This window comes from Ambystoma mexicanum, chromosome 6q (genome assembly GCF_040938575.1).
Source record: "Ambystoma mexicanum isolate Mex_15411 chromosome 6q, UKY_AmexF1_1, whole genome shotgun sequence".
Taxonomy (NCBI): domain Eukaryota; kingdom Metazoa; phylum Chordata; class Amphibia; order Caudata; family Ambystomatidae; genus Ambystoma; species Ambystoma mexicanum.
Window position 1 is genome coordinate 3,646,883 of NC_090937.1, and position 26,712 is coordinate 3,673,594.

Here is a 26,712-nt window from a genome sequence, read left to right on the forward strand (position 1 = left end):
TTAGATACCCTTTGTGAGCGGGACTGCATTGCTGCGTGTCTGTCCCAGATTTCCCTTTCCAGTAACATTTAACTAACTTGAACTTTGACTGTGCAAGGCGCACCAGGGGCCCACCAAGTTGCACGGCCCTGGAGTACTTAGCTCCGAAGAGTGTTTTGGCTGACTTGCCTTTTTGGGATCTTCTATTTTCTTGTTGGTTTTGGACGGTTAACTCGGGTTTCTTTAGTTTCTTTCTCTTTGCGGGCGTGCCCGGCTGGGGTCTGATGCATCGCATCCAGCTTGGTCTAGGTATGCGCTGGTTTCTTCAGGTGACTGGAAAAAATGTATTCTCCCGCTATGTTGTATTCTGAGACGAGCTGCGAAAAGCATTCAGTAGGTGATTTGTTTATCTCAGAACCTTTGCCTGATGCTCACGAAGGATCTCCTCTGGGCTTGTACTGCAGGTGAAAAATCCGGGTAGAAGTGAATCCTGTCGCCATCGTGGTGTAGTTCTCCCTTTTCCCTGGCGAGCCGTAGGATGGCGTCTCGGTCTTTGCAATTGAGCACTCTTGCAATAATTGGACGTGGGGGAGCACCTGTAATGGGCTTAGCCGATGGAATTCTATGGGCTCTCTCGATGATGAAGAGGTGAGATAGAGCTTCACGTCCAAAAAGAGTGGTGCACAGCGCCTCCACATAGTCCTCCATTCTTCGTTTGCAGCTGGTGTTCTATCACCCCGACAATCCTAATATTATTACGTCTTGAGCGGCCTTCTAAGTCTTCGCTCTGGGCATTGGGGCCTTCATTTGGGCTTTGAGTTGTGTCACCCTGGTCTCGAGGGCCGCTGTTCCATCATCAAGGTTGGACACCCGGTGTTCCACTTCATCTAGGCGTTCTGTATGAGTGTCTAGCCGATGTTGCAAGAGATCTACGTTGGAGGACACGACATCCATCTTGTTATTCAGACTCCCTATGTCTGCCTTCAAATCTAGGAGGAGCTCTCTGATGTCTGATGTACCCACTCCTCCACCCACCTGGTGTATACTGTCCACAGGCTCATTTTCTTCCAACAGTCTAGGCGTCTTAGGCGCCGATCCGATCTCAAAGTTTAACTTTCTCTGATTTTATCAGTTTTCCCCATTTTGTTTTGCGCAGTGGAGGGTATTTGTGCACAGGGTTTGGCTTCTACGCAGATTCGCTGCCGTTGTCTGGTGTGTAAGTGTTGTGAGTGGCTTTGGATAGCTGTTCAGGTTTGTAGCACTGTCTCACGGTTGGGTAGTTTTTGCTGGGGTGTCCAATGGCAGCTTAGTTTTCTCTTGTTTTCCCCGGGTTATAAGGCGACAGGCTCCGGAGGGCTGCAAGTCTGTATATCCACGGCTTGTTACGCTTGGTAGCTGGCCTGTTTCCCCTGCCACATATAAGTGTCTTTTGGCTGGGTTTTCCCCCCCTTCTCTCCTTCTTGGCTATGTTGGGGGTTAGTGAGTGGGCCTATGGATTCACATTAGGAGCGGATTACTCTTCTGTTAGTATTTTTGGGAGCCTTGTAAAACCAGGGGCTTTGGTTTTGAGGCGCGCTGTGGGGGAGTGTAGCAAGGCAGATTTGGGAGCGTGAAATTGCTCTCACGTGTTGTGCGCTCTGCTAAAGTTCTCTGTCGGCCGGGGGCTGATTTAACTGGACGTGGACCATCAGCTGGGCCTCTGTCTGTGAGCTGCGGGAGGTGGTCCACCTGTGGGGACTGAGTCTCTGTGTCGTATCAGGGCATCCCGCCATGATTTGGGGGGGAGGAGGTAGAGACCTTCTGACTCTACCAATGTGGCTGATCTGGCGATGCCCACTCCCGCTCCGCTACGCGGGGGGGCGGCGTTGCAGGGACCACCAGCGCCTTGAACGGCCCGCCTTCTCCACCGCTCCTCTCCGGTCTAACGGTCTGCGAGGTGGCTCCTCCTGCGTACGCGGGTGGGCTTGTCTGAAAGCGGGTCCTCCGTGCACTATGCTGCACGCGATTGCAGCCAGCTGTGTCTGGGAGGCCTGTTGCTTGTGAATGTCCAGGAGGGCTCGGGTAGTAGCCTACTCCGCTGAGCGTGGGTTTTCCGCTCTCTATTTTGTACGCGGCTCTGCTCAATTGGATCTGGGAGGCCCACCGTTCGTGCGTGCTGAGTAGGGGTTTAAGCAGCGGCTGGCTCAGCGCCACGTGCGTGACAGCGCTCAGCTGGGCTAGAAGGTCCACCACCTGTGAGGGCTCCAGAGGGGCTCAGAACGCAGATCTCGACTCCGCCTTTGCTGTCCACGGCGGTCCGGACCACCCCTCCTCTCTCGGGCCCTGCCTGGCTTAGGAGGAGTGCGGAGGCCCACGGCTGTCTGCTGATCTCCAATGCTGCGATGGCATGTGGTGGCGCAGGGCAGATATCGAAGGGACCAAACCTCCGATTCGTGCTGGATTTCACAGCCCTGTAAGATGCAGGCTTTCCGACAGCAATACTTGCAGCATATAGGCGGCAGTCAGCCGAAACGTGGAGGATTAAACAGGATTAATTGCGGGCCGTGCGGGAGCTCACTAAGATGCGGCCATATTGGTTGGCTCTCTGGCGCCCTCTCTGTCCTATTGATTGCATGAATGGGGACTGTGTTAACCCATGCATAATCAAGTGGTAAATCTGCCATACTGATTGGCAATACTGCTGTCCAAGTTTTTTTTTTTTATTTCTTTATTGGTTTAATAACAGAAGGTAACAAAACCGATATCATTAGAAGTTGGTCAAGCATATCAGAAAAAAAAAGAAAATAACCCCAACTCCACCCTACCCTCCCCGCCCTCCCACCCCCGAGACCACGGTTAGTTCACTGTCCTCTCGAGTCCGTGCCCAGGTCCAGGCAAACCTCTCCACCCAGTTCACTGTCATCCACCTCAGGGTGGAGCAAGGGCACTGTCATGGCCACCCAACGGTGCAGTTCCTCGCTGGAATCAAGCCTCTGCACTTGGATCGCCATTTCCCACGCCGCGGTTTCAGCTGTAATCCACTTCGTAAGGTCTCCCCACCATAAGGGCATATGCAGTCCTCTGGGGCTTTTCCACCCCATGGCTATACCCCTTTTAGCCGTTTTATATATATATAAGGTCTCTGAGCTTGTTTAGGGGTTTGTTCTTCCTGTTTCGCCTATATCTGCCCAGAATACAGGCACTAGGCTCGTCCACCTCAACTTCCATGTCTGAGCTGGCCACTCTTTCCTTCACTTGCGACCAGAATTCCCTAATCACTGGGCAGCCCCAGAACATGTGAGTCATTCCAGCCTTGGGCTCACTGCATTTGGGGCATGATTGGGTTCCAGCACCTGTGAATCTTGATATGACTTCCGGTGTGAGGTATGCTCTTTTGGTGATGTACAGCTGGATAAGCTGCAAGCAGGCGTTTCTGGAGACTTTCTTATGGTAGTGGGTTATATCTCCCCAATCTTTGTCATCGAAAACAAGTCCCAGTTCAGTTTCCCACTTACTCCTGCATTTAAGGTCGCCCCTGCTCGTGCCCCACAGCAGGGCCTCGTAGATACGTGAGGTTTCATGGCCCCCCTCGGCGGAGTTCAGTATCGTTTCAATGCATTCATTATCCTCGGTCTGGTCGGCAGCGACCGACCATCTATTGTTCAAGGCCTGTATAACCGCCCTGTGCAACAGGAACTGTCCTGCCGGAAGGCCTGTGGCCTCACAGAGTTCGGAGAAAGTTAAGATTTCCTGTTCTTGGATCAAGTCCCCAAGTGTGGCCACCCCGAGGGGCTCCCACTGTGTGCGTGTTTCAAGTTGCCCCCACGAGTAATTAGCCATAAGTGCAGCAATGGGGATCTGTGGGGAGAACGGGTCCTCCGACCCAACCAGCTTGCAGGCCCTTTTCCAAAACCGGATCCTGAACTTGGTGAGGTAAGGGCAGTGTCTCATAGCACCCTCCCCGGCCCACAGTATGTCTCTTAATAACAGCCGGGGAAGGGCCGGTTGGAGGAGGCGAGTGTCTGTCGTGCTCTCATCGGCTATCCATTGCGTGACATGTCTCAGCTGGCTAGCAAGGAAGTAAAGCTCAAAATTGGGGATCTTCAGTCCGCCTCTCTCGTATGGTCTCTGGAGAGTCTCCAGTGCCACCCTGTGCCTACCTTCCTGCCAGAGGAAGCCCCTACAGAGTTTGTTCAGGTCTTTAAAGAATGAGGGGGGATGTTGAAGGGGACATTAGTGAAGTTATGTAGTAGGCGGGGAAGGGCGACCATTGAAAGCGGGAGCCGACCCCAGAATTCCATGGATTTCGTGAGAGAGTCTTTGGCCCTTACGGTATTATGGATATGTTCTGTGCAGGGGTTCCTGTGTATGGTTATCCCCAAATATTTGAAAGATGTCGCCTGTCATTCGAGGTCTAGAGGGGGGAGGGATCTATACTCATCACTGTATAGTGCTGCTAGGGGGTAAAGGCAGGATTTGCTCCTATTAATCTGAATCCCAGTGTGCTTGTGGAAGCAGTCCAGATTTTCCAAGATGTAGGGCAGGAGGTGCTCAGGGTCTTGAAGGTACAAAAGGGTGTCATCAGCATATATGGAGACAAGGTGGGTCACCCCGTCTATCTTAATGCCCCCCTCCCCGTATTCCTGTCTCAGGTAAACTGCCACCAGTTCCGCTGCAATAATGTATAACATGGGGGACAGAGGGCAACCCTGGTGGGTGCCCCTGTGAAGGGACCATTTAGCAGAATAGGTTTTGTTGGTGCGTACTCTCGCGGTGGGGTTGGCATAAACTAGCTGGGTCCACTTTAGAAATACAGGGCCTATCCCCATTTTGGCCATGGTAGCGTATAACCAGTCCCACCTCACTGAATCAAAGGCTTTGGTGGCATCTAATGACGCCACTGCAAGATTCTGCGGCCTTCCCTCAGTACTGTACATAACATGATGTAGTCTGTGCAGGTTCTCAGTGATGGAACGCCCCGGAACGTACCCAGTTTGGTCTTCATGGATCAACAGTGGGATTACTCTGCGCAGTCTATTTGCAAGCAGGGCGGTAAGGATCTTGCAGTCTACGTTTAGCATAGCGAGGGGTCTGTATGAACCGCAATCTGACCGTCCTTCCTAGGTTTGAGTAAGGGTATAATCACGGCCTCACTCATGGAGTCCAGGAGGGTACTACACTCGAAGGCCTCATTAAAGACCTGGGCCAATATCGGGGCAAGCGTTTCCTCATAGGTCTTATAAAACTCCCCCGGAAGACCATCCGAGCCCGGGGTTTTTCCAGCAGGTAGCCATCTAATTACCACCCTGACCTCGTCGGGAGTGACATTCTCGTCAAGGGTCTCAGCCATTTGCAAGTCTAATTTAGGCAGGTCAATGATGTCAAGGGCGTCCCCGATCCCGGTATCAGAGTGGGGTGGGGCTTTGGAGTACAGGCTGCAATAGAAGTCCGAGAAAACCGAGTTGATTTCCTGTTGGGTATGCATTCCGGTGCCGTCAGGTGTGAGTATGTGGCAGATGGGTGGCCTGGGGGGTCTCCCTTTTATAGAGCCAAGCTAAGAGTTTCCCAGGCTTGTCTCCTAGAGCATGGATTCTCTCTGTGTGCTTGGCATAGCTCAATTTACCGAGGGATTCCCAATGGGTTAGGCAGGTTACTGCTGTCCAAGTTTGGCAGTAATTCGTCAGAATGACCGCCACATCCTAAAGAGGCCTTATATCTTCCCATGTGTATGCAACAGAAAATGCTTTCAGTGCAGTTTATCTGCCCCCCAGCATGGTCTTAAGTCTCTGGCTTGTAATCTTCTGCAGTATTTCCTTTATGCTGACTTTGCAGTACTCGCTCATCCACACTGGTTATGTTTGGCAATATAGTATTTTTAAATTGTGTATTTATTGGCGTGACCATAATTATGTAATTACAGGGACATTATATGAATGTTAATATTGTATTCAATTCAGGAACTATGAAACGATTCTCGTCTGCACGCACACAAGACTCTGATGGAGAACATGCATCTGCAGCCATTGTCAGGCAGAATTCTGAGTTCCTCCTCCAGCTCACCTTTATCTCACACTGCGCAGATGCCAGTGAGGCACAATGTGTTTTTCTGCTTGTTTATGCAAATAAAAACCTATTTTCAAGTTGTACTAGAAATCTCTACTTTTGTTCATAAACGAATGCGAATAGGAGCACCACACCGATCATACATTTTGTCCTAATGCTATCTTCGTGTTTCAGCTACAGCATTTCCTGGCAGGGCATTTCCCTGGAGATAAATTGCCCCCCATTTTGAGTATCAAGGCACTGGAATCCCCTCTGTCACCAAAATGTCCACAAGCAAGTGTATCATGCTCACTGTGGTTGTGGTAGCTACAAACTCATCCTCTGACCATTTGAAAACGTATCCCATGAGGACCAGGGTGTTCTTGCAAGCTGCAGAAAAAAGACATGCCACCACTTGGACAAGGCACGGGTGCTGTTAGACCACTCTGGTGGTGATTGCCGCCTGATGTACGGATATTGACACTGGGAGTTTTAGGGATTTGTTGTTTATGTATGTATTTTATGTTGTGTATACAAAGCTGTAAGGCTATAATTATATTACGAATAAATAAAAAGAAAAAAAGAAAATGTGTGACATAACATTAAATGTCCATGCATGCTTTACTAGCACCAGAGAGCTTTTGAAAACATCCCTAGCCTCATGAAAGCTGAATGTCTCTCTGTGGTCGTCTGGCCAGTAAAAACCCACTTTGCACAGCCCTGTTGAGGAGAAAAGTGTCAAATTGTCCCTTGTATGTGCATTTCAATAAATTGTTCTGCTACCTTATGTTGGAATAAACGTTTCACCTCTCTAAAACGTATTCTCTACAGATATTCACGGTCGAGCTGGTACAGACAATCAGCTCGGGGATCAATAAAAAGTATCCCACTACCCTAACTCATTTTCGTAACTTTTTTTTCGAAAAACTGAGTAGTTAGAAAGCGCACATCTTAGGTAAAATAAGACCGTTCATTTTAAAACACATTGGGCCTCATTACAAGGTTGCCGGCCCTGTAACAACGGTACCGGTAAGCTTGCCTGTACCATTGTTACTGGACCGGCAAGCTATGATTTCTGCTTGCGGGTGCCGGTCCGCCCGCCAGGTCTGACCTGACGGGTCCAATCAGACTCACATGGGAATGGGGAGTAATAATTACCGGCAATGGGGATTTACCTGGTCCGCCGGGCTGGAATGCCCCGGTAAGCCCGCATTGCTGGGTGCCGGTAAATTCATGACTCCGGTGGCAGCCATGCCAGTATTTACCGGCATGGCTACCGCCGGATTCATAATCAGGCCCATTGGGGTCCATTTTCGAGTTCCAGGCAAATAATGTGGAGGGAACCTGCCACATGTGTAAAACTAAAGAGCAAAAAGGTGGCACACACACTTGTCCACTACCCTTTTCCACCCTGCCATGAACATTGAGTAAACACTGCCTGCCATGTGCACATGGCAGGCAGCGTTTACAATGGAATCCATTGGAATCCATAGCATTTGCGCCAGCATGAAAATACACACATGCTGGTGCAAATGTGTGAAGTAATTGTATGATGCGTGCCTTCTCCCTGCCATACAAATTGTGGAAAATGAGCCGTGAAGTAAATCTCATGTGTACAAGTCTTGCGCAATACTTTTACGCATTTCATTTACTTTGCGGCTTTTTGAAAATGAACTGCATTACATCGATAACATTCGTCAAAACTGCCAGTTGCACAGTGCATCAACTCATGGAACTGGCACACACTGTGCCACAAAAGTGCCCCCCCGCCCCCTGTTGGGCAGTCACAGTCAGGTATGGGGACTGATATGGCCACACTTGGTTTATGGCACACAGTGAGGCGATGGTCTGCGACTGGGTAGGGTGACTTACTCAGAGGTGCTGGTGCATGAAAACTGTGCTGCCCTCTGCCTCTTTCGTTGGCAGATTCCTCTCTTGGAATGTACGGTGTGTATTATGTTGGGGCTGCCAGCATCGCTTGGGCCTTTATATTACCTAATAAAGACCTACTTCTAATTTGTTGCAGAACTTACAAAATATTACCACAAAAGTCAAATGTCATTCTTTGTTATAAATGACTAACTAATAATATCACAATTTTAAAATGTGCCCTAAATGCAAACATAGTCTGCGTTGGGGCCCATGTAAGGGGCTTTTAACTTATCCACACACTCCTCTTAGCCAGTTTATGAGATCATCGAGTCATCCTTTAAAAAGAAATGTGAAGAACATCCACAAAGCTCCAGCGGTTTTAAACAGAGCACAACGGATCTCAATAACACCTCACCCCACCGAAAGAATGGACATGTCTGGCAACAAATGATCTCTGTTCCCAGTAGGACTCCCTCACACTTACGCTGTTTCATACCTTTCTTGGTACATGGTGGTACATTTTCACAGAAAAGCAGAACGTTTACTCATACAGTTAAAGAAACTCAAGGATGTTGTGCTGGAGCCTGAAGCTACCTTAAAAAGGAACCTCGACTCATATAGTTTTTAAACTGTCAGTTAAGCATTCTGAGGCTGATTATCATAGAGTGGCGCAAGTAAAAGGAGCCCATTAATTGAATGAAAGGTGTTATCCTGACAAATACTACGCAATATTACATTTACTGAATATTGGGCGACAGGAAAGTCGTGGTTGGAGTGAAACCAGGTGAATACTGCAATTATGAAGAATTGAATGAAAGGAAAGTTGTTTCTTGATCAGCAAAACAAAGAGGGTTCTGGGAGTCTCTCTACCGACAGGAACACAGCCCATTGACCTGTTCTTGGGTGGATGGCCCCCGGGAGAGTCTCAACCAAGTCTTTAGCTCACTGTCCCTTTCACAGAGGAGAAATATTACACCTTGTACAAAAGCCTTGTACAGCTCCACCTCACTGATGATGCCCAACAAGGCTGAAGCACATGTATGGGGTTGCTGTTGGTACTCTTGTTCAGAGGAGAATTGCCTAGCATTTCAGTGCTGGACTGCCCATGGCCAGGACAAAGACTGATATGCAGGGATATTTCTCCTCTGTGAAAGGGACAGTGTGCTAAAGACCTGCTTGAGACTCTCCCTGGGGCCATCCACCCAAGAACAGGTCAATGGGCGGTGTTCGTGCTGGTAGAGAGACTCCCAGAACCCCCTTTGTTTCTCATATTAACTAACTTTGGGTCTAACCCTAAGTTACCAGGGCAATCCAGACGTGGACCCCTTGCTCACTGTTCTCAGAGAGGCACAGCTCCACCTCACTGATGATGCCCAACAAGGCTGAAATACATGTATGGGGTTGCTGTTGGTACTCTTGTTCAGAGGAGAATTGCCCAGCATTTCGGTGCTGGACTGCCCCTGGCCAGGACAAAGACTGAAATGCAGGGATAATTCTCCTCTATGAAAGGGACATTAAGCTAAAGACTTGCTGCAGATTCTCCCTGGGGACATCCACCCAAGAACAGGTCAATGGGCTGTGTTTGTGCTGGTAGAGAGACTCCAAGAACCCTCTTTGGTTTGCATATTAAGTAACTTTGGGTCTCACCCTAAGTTACGAGATGAATGCAGACGTGGACCCCTTGCTCACTGTTCTCAGAGAGGCACAGCTTCACCTTACGGATGATGCCCAACTAGGCTGAAACACGTGTGTGGGGTTGCTGTTGGTACTCTTGTTCAGAGGAGAATTGCCTAGCATTTCGGTGCTGGACTGCCCCTGGGCAGGACAATGACTGACATGCAGGGATATTTCTCCTCTGTGAAAGGGACAGTGAGCTAAATACTTGGTGGAGACTCTCCCTGGGGCCATCCACCCAAGAACAGGTCAATGGGCTGTGTTCGTGCTGGTAGAGAGACTCCCAGAACCCCCTTTGTTTGTTATTTGATCAGACTATGAAATACTACTAAATACTGTATAAACATTCTGGGACAATTAAGTGTATCAAAGAACTCACTGCCAGAAAAACACCTTAAGAATAATGTGCAAGACATATAAGGACATTGAAGAGTTGTCTTGAATATTACTGAACAACGGCATGTGGGGAAACTTATTGTCCCATGATCTGTACTGGGTGGACCGTGTGGTCTGACAACTGTGCCTATAACAGAAACCACAAAATATTGGAAAAGCAGCAAAATGTGTGTGCATTTGGTTAAGCTAACCAAAGGATGGGTTAAGTGCACCGTGTATTCTCTTATGAACTTGAGAACAGAGGAAATAGGTCAACTGCTCAGTATAAGTCTAAGGAACCCTGAGAACCAAAGAATTGGAGAGTGTTTATCTTGGGGAAGGGAGTCCCAGGATCACAGTGTTGTATGAACTTGGTCACATTTGAACTTGGGGTAGGGAAACCCAGGAACCTCTTTTGATGCGAAATGTGGTACCTGTGAATTTACAGAAGTTAACTTCAGAACATGATCAAACGAAATAAAGTTACATTGGAACTGTATTGAACTTGAACACTTATATTTGGTTGAGAACATTTTCCCACTAGATTCTGTTGTAGTTGTGAGGACAAGCATAGGTGTTGACACTGACAGACATTTGATTTGGACTTATGGACAGTTAGTTAGGCGTTACACCAACATGTTTATTATTACAGTTTTGTTTAGAAATATATATATATCTGTTGCCTGTGTCATCTCTCTTGAGACCATGCCTGTCTCACACTGCCCTGTGTGTGGCCATGCAGCTTGACGCTATAAAGAATTGTGGTGAGCAAATGCATTCTTGCAGTCTCAATGTCATTGTGGAGGCTGCTCAGGAGAAAAAAGGTTAAATATTCCTTTCTTCTATGCACCATGAAAAGATTGGGTTGTAAGCTCTGCAGTAAGTCTAATAAATCCTTTCATTTGGTTGAACATTTTGTGGCATCCCTGATCAATCTGGATGGATCGACTCCTCAAGTCTTTCGGCCTCACTCCCACCATCAGTGTTATCCCTTCCTGCTATGCCCACACATTTGAATAAAATAACGGCTGATTTTAAGTCTAATATGCAGGCATTGCTCTGCAACAGGGTATGAGAAATGCACTAAATATTACTCTGGACATTTGTACCTCCTCAGTTACAGTAATTGTTTTCAGGCTCTTTTCTGGAATCGTCACTGCAAAACAGTGCACAAGAAACTAGTTCCTTAAGGAAACTAATTTACTCCAGTCTAGAAAGGAAATGATTAACATTATGGAGCAACATGTGAATCTTGTACATTTCACACTTTTAGATCATTTGAATCCACAACTTTTGATCGAATGATTCATTTGATCATTTTTAATAGGTAGAAATGGACCTTCTGTTCATTTTCTCGATTCACTTAGTAGCTCCACCTTAAACTCCTTTTTCATTATGTTTATAATATCGTACAAGAGGAGCGGGGGTTGTGGGTGTAGGTCCCCCGCGCTCCTTGTATGGTATAATGTATGGTATAATGTGTTCGGGGGCTGCAGGGGTGTTCCCCGCTTCCAGGGAATCATTAAAATAAATTCAGGCATGGCGAGCAAGCATTCCTCTCTGTGGCGAACAGGAAATAGAGAATAAATAGGGCGAGGACCCCTTGTGTGGAATTTGTCTTTTTGACACGCGCGATGATTTACTGTTTTTGCATTTACGTTCAAACGGTAACTTCAAGCAATTAGGTTTTGGTCAGGTCACAAATAGTACACAAACAAACAACCCAAATCCAACAAACTACACCTTCAAAATGTTTAACACCGGCACTTCCTTCCATGGGCACAAAATAGGTAGTCCTGCAATCATTAATTAAACTCTACTGAGTTTTATTTGTAGAGGTAAGATCACATACCAATATTCCTCTTAATTTGCTGACAATCTGTAAGGGCCTTGAAGTAGGCATGGGCATACAAGTTGTAGCTAACCATGCATCTATGTCGCCCGTTAAATGAGCAACATGTTAACAATTTGGTGGTGATTCATTTGGTGCATGAGGCAAATGCAAACCAGTGCGTGGAAAAAGGGGGTAACAGAGATTACTGTTAAAGTGACTAAGATGGAACGGCTTTATCTCAGAATTACCACCAAGCTCGTAATGATGCCCCAAGTATTCTCCTTAGGAGTGCTGATAAACTTATTTTAATTACAACAGACAGGTTCCCGATTACAGCCAAATTAAGGTTATGGAAAAGTGTTGGCTTGTAGAAGAGGGCAGTATTGAATAACGAGTACAGGTTAGAAAAGAGCCTGCTGCCACGTTTTACTGCACTATAAATAAAAGGTGACAGTATTCCTCAAAACGATGTTACTTAGTTATCAACTCCATAAGCAGGAAAGGCTGAGTCCATCCTAATAGAATTCAACCCTATAAATACAGAACCTTTGAAGCAAGCGCTTACCTCGCTGGGCTATTCTGCTAGTGCAATGGCAATGCAATGGGGTTCCCTTAAACTTGTAGCAAAAGCAAGATAGTTCTAGGATCAGAAGACCGCCACTAATTGAGCTTATAAAATAACAGAGTAGCGCTGAGTCTAGCAGTTGGACTTCGGCGGAATGTATCATTCCCCTACACAGTTCCTGTTCAGAGTCCCTGTGATGCTATCCATAATAGAACAAACAGAAATGTTCTTAAGACGTTCAAATCTTTTCCCTTTTACCCAAAATTGCCATGGCCTATTTACGTAAATAAGCTGTCTGCGTTCATTATGTGAACACGTCCTTTCAACAGCATTGTGGAAGGAGACTCTGGAATGAAAATATTTCTATGCTCACTGATGCCCCTGCTAGTCCTAAGACACCCCGCCAACAAAAATGAAACACGTTTTGGCAAAGCCAACAGTGCCAACATTATGGATGTTGTATTGTGTTTTGGCACTAATTTTCTAAGCCCATTTAAAACTGTTTTTCGGAAGGTTCGGGCACTACTCATAACATCTTTAGCACAAGATTTACAAATAAAAGAAGCTTCATTTGAGGGGAACTCACCCTTATAAGTACATTTCTATTGCTATCACCGTGGATTTTGATTCCGTAGCATGCACATTACAGTGGGCAAACCCTGCTAATTGGAATATCCCTTTGGGTTTGCTTACCATGCTCATGCAGCTATACAGCCATGCCACAGTTCAGGTCCGTTACCTCTACAAAGGTAGTCTCCCAAATAATTTTTGTTTAAGGGGGAGTCAGTGTCTAAAACTGGAGACGAAACTAAAGCATTATACTCAAACGAGACAGCTGACTACCCCGCTCAATGTCTAAACAGGCCAGGCATGGTGATCTATAGAAATATTTTGGTTGTAGCTTTCACCTTGAAACTAAGTGAGCCAAATTCGTCTCATATACCCTGTAAAGGGAAGGAACCGTCCACTCATACAAAAACACTAAAACATTACCATTTTTAAATACGTCCATACGAATTTATTAAATATTAAGACCAAATTAAACAGATTGAAAAAGAGAGAGAGTAAGACAGCATATGTCACAAATCACACTAAATCAATAATACATAATCTTCTCAATCAATTCTTAAAAACAGTGTCATCTGCATGGGGTTGATTGCATTAATAGACACCACTATATACACTTAAGCAGTTTACAGATATCAGACTTTCTCATTTCACAAGTCTATTGTCATGTGTAGACATGTTTCGGCCTTTTATGGAGATTTAAACACTATCCCTAGTGTCTCTACACCCAATTACTTTTTCCGGCCTTCTTCAGGACAGACAATTTCTTTCCAAATGATGGTCACCTCTTTCAAATCCCCCGTAACAGGTTTAGCACAATATCCTAGATGGGCATGAGCTCAAAGCTAGCTTAATCATAGCCGTGGCTGGATATTGTTCCAATCGCCAAGTATTCAAAGATCAATTCTGGTGTATTCGGATGTCCCCAACTGTATTAGGAACATAATTCCTGCTGGTTATTAGCTTTAATGTGCTGCAACATTCAGTGAATCACACTTGTACAGTCACAAAAGGAAACGTCCTCCACACTGCCGTGAGATCACGTATACAAGTCAACCTCACTCGATTTCCTTATTAGCTTTCCGCGGCTCCGGCATGGAACATCACACCTCCGATCGTTCGATTGTGTGATGTTCCATGCCGGAGCCTGAATGTTGCAGCACATTAAAGCTAATAACCAGCAAGAATTAAGTTCCTAATACAGTTGGGGACATCCGAATACACCAGAATTGATCTGTGAATACTTGGCGATTGGAACAATATCCAGCCACGGCTATGATTAAGTTAGCTTTGAGCTCATGTCCATCCAGGATATTGTGCTAAACCTGTTACGGGGGATTTGAAAGAGGTGACCATCATTTGGAAAGAAATTGTCTGTCCTGAAGAAGGCCGTAAAAAGTAATTGGGTGTAGAAACACTAGGGATAGTGTTTAAATCTCCATAAAAGGCCAAAACATGTCTACACATGACAATAGACTTGTGAAATGAGAAAGTCTGATATCTGTAAACTGCTTAAGTGTATATAGTGTCTCTTAATGCAATCAACCCCATGCAGATGACGCTGTTTTTAAGAATTGATTGAGAAGATTATGTATTAGTGATTTACTGTGATTTGTTATAAATGCTGTCTTACTCTCTCTTTTTCAATCTGTTTAAATTGGTCTTAATATTTAATAAATTCATATGGACTTATTTAAAAATGGTAATGTTTTAGTGTTTTTGTATGAGTGGACGGTTCCTTCCCTTTACAGAGTATATGAGACGAATTTGGCTCACTTAGTTTCAAAGTGAAAGCTACAATCAAAATATTTCTATAGATCACCATGCCTGGCCTGTTTAGACATTGAGAGGGACAGTTCAGGTCCGACTGTATTGCATGGGCGCATTCACTGACAGGATTACAACGGAACATTGTTTAAAGCAGGGTTGTGTGCATGTCCTCCTTCTGTTCAATATGTATTTAACTGATTTGTCTAAGGCTTCATACGCCATTATTAATTTTTCACCCATGTTATTTTCCATTCATGTCTCGATGCTAGCATACATAGATGCTGTGATGTTGCTTAGAGAGGAGTTTTGGCACTGTTTTCATTACTCTCTTTGCAACTATTTAAAGGTTATTATTAATAAAACCTAGGTTGTGTGTTTTGGGCTCATGTATGGTTTGATCTAAATTATGGAAGATGGGGAATCAGGCATTTGTGTAAGTGAATATGTACATTTAGTTGGAAGCCATCATTGATTGTAAAGAAAACGGCTACGAGCTGATGGAGAGTAAGAGCCTGAGAGCTATATCTTTTTTTTATCAAAGCTTAAACATTTTGTCATGAAAAGATCAGGTAATCTTATGAACAAAGTGTGGTTCTTTCCATTCATTATAGCCTCAAGGCAGATGTGAGCTCTTATACAGATTGGTTGAGGAAATTAGAGGGAACACATCTGGTGCAGATTGCAATGCTTCCTCAGTGCACATCTATTCAAGCTATTTGCCTAGAATAAGGGCTGACTCCTTTGGAGGCATGCTTGCCTATGAAGGTGGGTCATTATACTTGAAGGCACATACATTGTTACATTGCCCCTTACTAGCTATCCAGGGCCAAGTACTACTCTAATGATCCTCAAAATCCGTCAGAAAATGTGGAATGCTTAACGAGAAATGTTTGGAGTTCATTGATGGAGTACTGGAGCCTGCACTTTTATGCATTAAAGCAAAAGTTACAGTTGAAAGTTAAGCAATTGGGCTGATATTGTATGTTAAGAATTTTAAATTATTATCTGACTTTGCTGCCGTTTAGTTCTTGGACTCCACAACCAAATATTACCAAGTTTCCATCTACTAAATACTGTTGAATTGTTATGTTAATTAGAACACATTTGGGATTGACTTTATCGGATCAAAGGTAGTAAGAGGCAATGCCGTATTGTTAGGTTAACATACTCCTTTTGATGATGCAAGTCACTTACTTATGTTGTGCACGAAACTGACCTAGCTGCATTTTCAATACTTGGCCAGATTTATACATAAGTTGAAACTGCCACAGACAAGAACATTTCAGTATTGCGACCTGTCAAATTAATATCTTTCATTTTAGCATTGATTCATTTGTTTTTTTTAATAGAAAAAGAAATTGATATCATATGATATGGCATTTATAACGCGCCTATACACAAGTGTTTCAAGGCACGAATGCCATGGAATTGACAAATCAAGGTTTTATTACTCAATAGGTTCATTTATTGTAAATGCTGACTCAATTATAAGAATGGATTAACTGTTGTAATAAGTGCATGTTTTTAAGGTTATTTGTAGTTGTAACACACTATACATAAATACAAAAGTATGGCCGTTGTAAGCATAGGATAGGCACTTTGCCAGGCACTGCACATTCTACCATGGCCTGTATAAGGCCTATACAAGAGCCAAAACGTTTTGCTTTGCCAATGCTTATTTTTTAATGGGGATCCTGTGCAACTAACACACATATTGCAAATCAAGTGGATGAAGGTACACTTGGTTAGGAAAATTGTATTCCACCAGGAGCTGAATTACAGCTGCAATAAAGCCAATACATTCAGAAGAGTGCCTGGAAATAACAATTGCAAATGGAGCTAGCCAGAGAGATCACAGTTTTAGTAGGTGGGAATGGTCATAGTGATTAGCAAAGCCATGGGTGATCAATGGGTGGGTAAAACCTGAATAATATCCACAGGCTGTGTGTCCCTCCTCATACCCCAACTCAGTCCTATCTTTACACCTATGCAAATAGATATGGCTTATCTGTGATGTGATCCTCCCCGTCTTCCCTTCCTTTCCCTCCTTCTGTCAAATTCCAGCACTACCCCAATTGCCATTAGGCATAGTAATTCGTAGCTGCCTGTCTTTGCAGCCTTCCTGCCCGCCTCTACCCTTAAACCTTATCTCAGCACTTACTCTTATCATCGGTCCCTTGGCCCCTGATAACAGCTTGTCCGTCCCCCCCTTTTACCTTCTGTCTTATCCTCCCACTCCCTCCCCTGCGCTATCTTGAACAGTCATTGACCTTTTATGGATAGTCTCTTGTTTTTTCGTCTCCTTACCCCTTCTATTTCTCTCCCCCTTACCCCCCTCACCCCCTCCTCTTGTCACTCTTGCACTGCAACAATTGTCATCAGGCATAGTAATGCTACTGCTAGTTTTGTCTCCTTCCCCTCCCGCCACCTCTCCCTTATTGTTCCAGGCACTTGCACTATCTTTTATGATATGATAGTTATTTTTCACATTCTGATCTGTTTCAATGACTTGTAAGAATGTAATTGTATTCTCCCATATTCCCTCCCTCCTTGAAGCGCTTTGAAACATATTGTGTATAGGCGCTATACAAATAAACAATCAATCAATAAATCAAAACACCATCTAATAGCAAAACTAAAAATGTGCAGAATTGACCCAACTTGTCACACATTACTCAGAAGATATTAAAGGGAAGCAACGTGGTACCTCGTTTTTCTCCCGTAAAAGGCACCAAATCTTCCTTGTCTTTCATTTCTTTGGCCTGTTTCTCTAGGTGATCCAAGAGGTCATCGCGTTTAAACGGGCCTGTCGGTGTTTTCTTTGTTTGATCCTTTTGTCTTAGTCCCGCGGGCAATAAAGCATTCTGGGAAGCAACAGGTGGAAAGCAGCATTACAAAACTCAAAAAGACAATTGTGGGAATAATTTAGCATATTACTAACTAAATCCATAAGTACAGAATCTGGATAACAAGCTCGCTCATTGTAATCGAGTTACCCCATTGCCTCAGTAAACGTAGGCATGCTGCAACAAATGGTTACTTACACTGAACCTTTGTAGAGCTTGACAGAGGTCACAATATAAAAATAAACTTACAAGTGAAGGTCCTGGCTGCTGACAATATCATTCTCAAGTCTTCAATGCAAGGTAACAACCAACTTTGTATTTATGTTTTTGGGCATTCGGCCATTACAAAATAGAACTTCTCATCACACAAGAGATTTTGATTTCAATACTTATTGACTAAAAAGAGTAGAGCTCATTCATTGCAAAATAACTAAAAATACAAACACATTTTGCTGATCCTACCTAACTATATTTTCCTCTATGGTCTTACTTACATCAAACTGAACATTTCAAAAAGCACTAGCTTTCGAAATTTCATATCGTCAAGCCAAATCGCCAAAATGGTTCTTCATCGCATGGCGGAATACATAGGTCTTTCTCATAATATTGGCTATTGTTAGCCAAGATCCGATCATTGCTATATACCGTCCATAGGTTACCAGCTATGTACTGCTATAACCATTAGGTTCACACCTGGAAGAAACCCACTGCTGACCCCATCAACATAGCCACTGCTTGGCTTAGCTTCTTTTCCAATAGTCCAAAGAGTGCACTGTATACCACGGTTGCAGGCCATACGTGAGAATAACGTTTCTCAATGACCAAAATGGGCGTTGAAGATATTTTGATAATGCCCACTAGCCCTGCCCTTTGCTTTGGATGCTATATCTGGAACTATTTGTGCAAGACCTCTCATTTAGGCTTCCTACTTAAGGTCTGGACTTCCTATTCCTTCTTTTTCATCCAGGAAATTGCATTTCTTGATAATAGATGTTAACTGTTTTGTTTGGTTCTCTGCATGTTTTCCAGATCAAATCAATTCCTCAGCCAGCCCGCCCTTCAGAGCAAAACCGCGCTCTTTCCGTTATCAGCCGACAAGAACAGCCGTTGTGCCATTCTGGTCATACGAGCTGTCCTCTTGCAAATCTAAGATTATGGGTATGTAAGTAAGGTTACAATGTGCACAAATGCCAATACCAGCACGTATTCTTATTTAATTTACTTAATTTTAATTTTAATGTGTTTAATTCAAACGAATTTCACATTTCATAAAAGAAAACAATTCATCACAATTTCACATCTATCTATGTATAAAAGAACAATAAAATATTAAAATGTTAAAAGAAACGATTATGCCAACATAAGAATACTTACATATCGTACAATTGCATAATAAATATTTCACAACCCTTCACTTAGAGTCAAACCAGAACATAATACGTAGAAATATCAGGCATTTCATTCATTTTTAAAACTTTTGGATACCTGCACCATACTCTAAAAAGTGCTATATGCAGAGAAGTATTTCCTGAATTTAGACAGTGGGCCTCATCACGAGTTGGGCGGCATCGGGCTAATAGCGTTACGGCCAACTGGACTGGCGCTATTAGTACCGGATCAAGGGTTGGGCGGTAATGGGTATTCCCCATTCCCCATTGGGTCCAATGGGGCATTTTCGGCACAATTAGTGCACGCTGAAAGCGCAGCGCAAGGTCCGCCCGAAAATGGGTGTTAAATTGGCGCATTTACCCCCAGCTTGCAGCTGTGGGTAAATGCTGACAGATTTGTGATTGGGCGGATCCTTAAATGCAGCAGTAATAGCGTTACCGCCATCCGGTCTGATGCTATTAGCGCCGGATCAAGGATTGGGCAGTAATGGGTATTCCCCATTGAGTTCATTGGACCCAATGGGGCATTTTCGGCACCATTAGTGCATGCTAATAGCGCCCGAAAATTAGCATTTTTCCGGCGCATTTACCCCAGGTTGTAGCTGGGGGTAAATGCTGCCAGACTCATGTTTGGGCAGACCCTTAAATACGGCGGTAATAGCGTTACTGCCGCATTTAAGGGCTACCGCCCAACTCTTGATGAGGCCGCCAGTGTGGCCAGAATTCTCAACTGTTTATCATTTCATAGTTATGAACACATTTTACCAGATTACACATATAGATAGAGCCCAATGCCGTACATTCAGTCATAACATGTTTAGCTGTTACAAACATATAATCAACTTTGCAAATATGACAAAATATTTTTTCACAATGATTTTTAAACATTGGACCTTTATTTGCCAATACTGGGAATTGATTTATACGCATCAGTAATACAAATCTCCGGACAGCAGGGGATAGACTCAGCAACATATAAGGTTGAGCAATCTTATATGTATGCACTAACCTGGAAATATACATATACATGCCTAATTTAGCTAGGTGTTGCTAATTCATACTCCCATCCCAGTTTTCCACATTTTTTTCGAAAGCCAATTTGAGTTGGAAATAATATTTTCCCGATTCTGGGTACCAATCAATTGTTTTCCAAATCTCATCATTCAGATCCCTAAAACAGTAATAACCATTCACTGTTTCTTGCTTCTTCTCAGATCCCAGAAGGCTGAGTAGAGGACATTTTGGATTAGACACAGCCTTTAGGTATAGAGCCCCTTGCATTTTAAGGGCAAGGCCTCACAGTGAAATCAGCCCGAGTTCAAGCCTGAATGTTTCCATTACAGTAGCAGGGGGTAAACCTAAAATCTTATGCCAAAACCTGCCCTTTAGCACATCAAGCCAGTATAGGTCCTGCATTGTTACTGACTTGATACCATATAAAATTGTAGAACGGGAATGGACAAAGCTTTGCTTATAAAGCAAGATAATGGCCTCATTATAAGGGTGGCAGCCACCGTATGAACGGTGCCGGTAAGGCACCAGCACAGTTCATACCGTGCCACTGTATTACGAATTCTGCTTGCGGGTTCCTGACAGCCCGCCAGGTCTTACCTGGCGGGCTGTGCGGCACCCACGAGCAGAACTTGTGATTGCACCGGCACCGTGGGGATCAGGAGCCCAGCATTATCACCACTGGCGAATGGGCAATTACCGGCCCATTCATCTCGTAATGGGCCGGTTATTGCCCAGTCGCGGGTGGCGGGCCGGTAGCGAGCATGCGGTAGCCGTCAGGCACGGCTACCGCCATGCTCGTAATGCCTTCCATGCTGCATCCGGCTGTTCATTTAGCGAATCTCTCAACGAGTTTAATGAGTTGTACAGCTTTCCTACATTTAGCATCCGTCATTTCCCCATAGCCGCAAGCCACACTGATCTCAATCCCAAAGTATGTATAGCTACTAACATATCCTATCTTCCCCACAGTTATTACAAGAGCAGGCCTGCTTGTGGGCTTACTCGCAAATTGCATGACTGTTTTTTTCTATGTTTATTATTAGATCATTCTCATCAGCGTATGCCCATAATTCTTTGACAGTTCTAGTCATCCCAGAGAAGGTGTAATCAAACAAGAACAGGCCATCAGTATATTCCAACCCTAGGGGGATGATTTTGCACCAATTGCAGCCTGATCGGCAAGTCTGTCAGATATTAACTAAATAGCAGGGGCGCCAGTACACATCCCTGTTTTACACCCCTACAAGTCGGATGTTAGTGGCCCGCCTGCTACTCAACCTCACCTAAACAGAGGTGTCGGTGTGCAGCAATACCAACATATGTAGTAGCCCCGCAGGGAAGCCCAGTTTCTCCAGGGTTGCCTTTACTTTTAGCCTTTCTTGTTAAAGTATCTAGAAGCCTTAGGTTATGAGTCGTGGCCGAACCAACTCTAAATCCTGTCTGAAAAATATCAAATACTTGCGCACTCTCTGCACAGGTCTGTCGCTCCCACACAAGAAATGAGGCAAACATGTTGCCAGTAATATCTAACATAGACACCAGTATATAGTTAGAAGGTACCAGGAGTGAGCCTTCCTTATATATAAGCACCACCATCAAACATCTCCATGAATCGGGAATAATACCCTCATCACTGTCCAGTCCATTAGGCATTGATGCCCGTTACTCCTCTTCATACCACCCTGAGACGGACAGGCAAACTGAGAGGGTGAATCAAGTCATGGAACAGTACTTACGTTGTCTTTCTCTTCAGAACCAGCTGTCCTGGTATCAGTTTATACACCTGGCAGAACTTGCTTACAATAATGCACCACACTCCTCTCTGGGTACTTCCCCTTTCTATTCCTTGTATGGACAAAATCCCCGCACCCTACCGATACCGGACTTGCCTGGTCCGACAGCACCCGCTGCCACTGCTTGTGTCCGGGATATGTCCTTGGTCCACTCTCAGACATTCACACATCTCCTTGAAGCGCAGGCAAGTATGAGAGTTGCGGAAAATAGGAAATGCTCTCCAGCACCGTCATATGCTCTAGGGGACAGGGTTTGGCTCTCCACAAGGCACTTGCAGCTGCCTGGTTCTCACAAACTCCTGCCTCGTTTTGTGGGTCCATACAAGATTGTACGTGTGGTGAATCCGGTGGCCTTTCGGCTAGCTCTGCCTCCTACCTGGAGGATACATCCTGTCTTCCACTCCTCCTTACTTAAACCATGTCCCATTGCCACTAGGATGTCTACTCCCCACTCTCCAGTTGTGAGGGACGGCTCCGATGAGAATGAGGTCAGTGCTATCTTGGCTTCCCATTTATCCAGGAGTCGCTTGTTGGTGGACTGGTTGGGTTATGACCCAGAGGAGAGGTCATGGGAACTCGCAACTGACGTCCATGCGCCCCATTTGGTGTCCCAGTTCCATCGGAATCCTCTGTCCTGCCCACAGTGTTGTGGGCCCATGGGGGGGACTTTGTCACGCCTGCACGTTCCCACACATGCTCTCAGCAAAGTCCAAGCATCACTCCAGATCACACTCACGGGGACACTCAAGTCAAAATCCTAGGTCTTTCGTTCCCCATGCCCCCCTTCCCCTTCATTCACATCAAGTGCACATTCCCTCAGTTGGGGGAAGACTGCTGAGCCACTGGAGAGAACGCCGCAGGAGGGGTTACAGTGGTACAAATCAGACGCGACCCAGCCGTACAGCGTTTCTAAGCTGTTTTGTTACAGTGTGTGGCGTTTGGCTTTGCTCCTCGTTACTTTGTGATACCGACCTCTGGATTACGTTCAAAGGACTCCTTTTTGTCTCACCCTCCTGTTCCACGCTTAAGGATTGGATCATCTGGTTTCTGACTCGGAACTGCTCACGAACAGATTAAGGATTTCCCTTTGGTTTTGTTTGCTCAGCTGATCTGGACTTTGCTTCCGCATTGCTTTTCTGTCAGTACTCAGTCACGGCGTCTTGTTACCAAGTCTCAGGTGCTTCCAGTGTGTTATAACAGGCGCTCACTCATTCCTCCCAGTTCTCTCTGCTGTTTAACCCACTGAGGGAACAGGTATTGCCCCCTTCCTATACACCATCTCCTGGTTTATGGTAGGTAATCTTCCTGTTTTATAGATAAGGAAACACTGCTGGCATTACTGTCTATACTTAATCTGCTCTTTCCCTCTCAGCAGCAAGCCGGACATCTTGGGTATCCTGTTCCTGCCACCTGTGGCCCTAATCCTCGAACAGCGTGTGTTTACTCTCTCGCTGTTGGTTGCTAAGGGACGGAGGTATTCTTGTTCCTCGCGACCTTCAAGTCTTGACAGTCCAAGGCATAAGCTGGAACTACATTGAGAGAAATCTCGATCTGACGAGAAATCGAAGAGGGCTTTGACAAGCCAGGAATTCAGTCTTTCGAAGCAACATAAAAAGTCAGCAACTCTCTCGGAGTTGTCGACGCCAGTGTTGAACTCAACTCTGACAAAATCGACACCAACTTCGAAGCCGTCAATGATTTCTTTGAAGTTGTCGAAGTCCATGGTTACGCAGGAAAAGGAAAAGGTTTTCAAACCCTTAACAAAAAAAGATTTCTTTTTAAATATTTAACTTCAATTTATGAAGACAATTATCCGCCAGATGACAATACACCACCATTTGGCTCACAATTTGGTACCCCAAATTTGCCAGAGCAGTTAATTTCTGATAAAGACTTGTATGAATATCTGCAATCAGCCAGTGGTATAGATACCTCTCCAGAATTGGAATTTGGGAAACCAGATCCTTCTGACTACGTTTATTCCTCATACAGACAACTAGTGAGCAAGGTGGGTTAATTTTTGGGTGGGAGCAGGCCTGCACCTTCTTTCGAGCAGGATGACCTAACCGATATACTCGATCAGGGTCCCCGGAGAGGTCCAATTTTGCCCTTTCATATTGCCCAACAAAAAGGGGTCTCATCTAATTGGGAAACACCGGAAACTGCAGCTGCAGTAAATAAGAACTTCGCAAAATAATATAGGCCATCCAGCAGTGACCCAGAATATTCAACAAAGCACCCAACACCAGAGAGTTTGGTGGTTCAGGCTGATGTGTCTACTAAACAGTCAGCATATCCTTCTATCCCTTCTGATAGTGATGGCAAGCGAGTGGATGCCTGGGCTAGAAACATATTTACTGCTGGAAGTATGGCTTTAAAATCAGCAAGCACAACTTGTGCCTTGTCAAAAATCATGTTTACTCCGTGGGACTGTTTAGCTATGGCGGCTGACCACATCCCAGAAGGAGAAGAAAGAGACAGCTTTCTGGCTATAATCAAGGATTCTAAAAAAGCAATGCCTGAATGCCTCCAGTCGGGTCTGGATAATGCTGATAGCACTAGCAGGTCCAAGGCAACTAGCACCATGCTGCGCAGATTTGCATGGTTGAGGAAGTCTGGATTTGCACCGGGTGTGTAGTCTAGACTCCTCAATATGCCCTTTGATGACTTGAAGCTGTTTGGCAGCAAGGCTGATGAAAGTTTGGAAAAGCTGCAGACCTCAAAAGTGACAGCTAAATCTCTTTGTGCCACCATCAAACAGCCTCAGCACTCCTACCCTGGTTCATCATCTTGGACGGGGGAAGTCCTTTTGATTCTACTCCTCAGTTGGAAGAAGAAGAGGACAGGCCAGTCATAGAGGTCAGAGAAGATATCCTTGTGGTAGGCGAGGGCGAGGTGCTAGTCAGTCCAAGCAGCGGCAGTTTTACCCTCAGCTGCCGTTTCAGCCACCTCAAAACCACTCTGAGGCATTAACCCACAAGACACCTGTGGGAGACAGACTTTCTCAGCATCTGAAAGAATGGTGAGGCATTACTTCAGATGCTTGGGCACTGGAAACGGAAGCCGAGGATTACTGCCTTCCCGTTCTAAAAAGGCCCCGGTATCATCCACTGGGGAACAGCTCTTTCAAAATTCCAGATCCACTCCTTGTGCAAGAAAGTTTGACCCTGCTAGAGAAAGGTGCTATGGAACCGGTAGAGAGGAACAAGGTACTCCCCGTACTTTCTAATTCCCAAAAAGGGCAGAGGATTGAGACTCATCTTGAACTTAAAGAACTTAAACAAGTTCCTCAGGAAGGAAAAGTTCAAGATGGTTACCCTTTCGCAGATGGTTCAGGCCCTCCAACTCCAGGATTGGATAGTATTATTGGACCTTCAGGATGCACACTTTCATGTGCTTATCCATCACAAGCACAGGAGGTACCTGAGGTTCGCGGTTGGCAGCTCTCATTATCAATTTTGAGTTCTGCCATTGGGGCTGACCTCCGCCCAAGGGTTTTCACCAAGTTGATGATGGTGGTGGTAGCGAGTCTCAGGAGAGCGGGGATTCACGTCCACCCCTACCTGGATGACTGGCTGATCAGGGCAAGTTCACCAGAATAAGCCTGGGAACATCTCAGCGTAACTTGCCACTCTCTCCACAGACTGGGCTTTTCCCTCAATTAGAAGAAGTCCCACATGATACCATCTCAAAAACTCCAGTTCATTGGAGCAGTCCTGGTTGCTTCCTCGGGAAATGTCTCGCCACCCGAGGGGAGGGCTCAACACATTCTGCAGATGATCACCAAATTCCAGAATGCCCAGCATCTTCCGGCCTTCGACTTTCTGAGGTTGCTCGGCCTCATGGCATTCTGAATTTTTCTGGTGCCACAGGCTCGCCTGAGAATGAGATCCCTCCAATGGGCTCTCAGGACTCAATAGTCCCAATTCTAAGGCAGGATGTCAGACCCTCTTCCGGTTCCAAGAAGGGTTGCACAGGATCTTCTGTAGTGGGCTTGCAAGGACAACATTCTGAAGGGAGAATCCTTTTGGCAGCCGTGGCCGGAGATAACAGTGGTGACGGATGCCTCACTCACGGGGTGGGGAACCCAGACCAACGATCTGACAATCAGCGGCCGTTAGTCTCCATTGGAGTCCAAACTACACATCAATCTTTTGGAGCTGAGGGCAATAAGACTAGTGCTGAAGGCCTTTCTGCCCTCTGTACGGGGAAAGAATGCCCTGATGATGACGGACAACACAGTGCCCGTGTACTAGCCTCATAAAGAGAGGAGGTGTAGGGTCACTACCACTGTGCAGAGAGGCAATGCAGTTCTGGTTCTGGGCAATTCAAGAAGGAATCTCCCTATCAGCAGTTCACCTAGCCTGAGAGGAGAACACGGCGGCGGGCGCTCTGAGCAGGCATAGCACAGTCTCGCATGAGTGCGAACTAGCTCAGGAAGTCCATCATGAGATCTTTGCCCTTCGGAGAACCCCTCAAGTGGATTTGTTTGAGACCAGTGTCAGCCGGAAGTGCGAACTGTACTGCTCCAGGGAATTTCCCCCAAGAGGAGCTCTAGGAGACGTGTTCGTGGTGGACTCGGATTTCTCACTCCTATACGCGTTTCCTCCAGTTCCCGTCATTCCTCACGTGATCAGGAGGTTGAGAAAGTTCAGGAAATCCATGATTCTAATTGCCCTGAATTAGGTCAGGAGGGCGTTGTACCCGGTCCTCCTGGCCATGTCCATCTCCCCTACAATGTGTCTTTCACAAAGAGAGGACCTTCTCTCGCGAGAGGAGGTTCAGGTTCTCCATCCAGAGGTCAAGACTGTCAACCTTCACGCATGGTTTCTGAGAGGTTGAGATAAAAGGATTGGGATCTCCAGGATGACGTAATGGAGATCTTGCTTTCGGCCAGTAGGCCAGCAACAAAATCTTTGTACCGCTGCTGTTGGAACAAGTTCAGCAGTTGGTGCGGGGATAAGACTGTGGACCTTGTTCTTTGTGATACACCTATGGTGCTTTCTTTTTTGTT

General features: G+C 45.5%; 1 protein-coding gene across 4 annotated transcripts in view; it reads right to left on the reverse strand.

Moving 5' to 3' along the window:
* The window catches only part of TMOD1 (tropomodulin 1), a 720,714-nt gene that overhangs the window by 457,619 nt on the left and 236,383 nt on the right, over positions 1-26,712 (reverse strand). For all 4 annotated transcript variants that reach the window (XM_069630362.1, XM_069630363.1, XM_069630365.1 and 1 more), the window contains one exon: positions 17,365-17,521. In XM_069630362.1, coding sequence (XP_069486463.1) covers positions 17,365-17,521 — 157 coding nt within the window. The remainder of the gene's footprint in view (positions 1-17,364; positions 17,522-26,712) is intronic.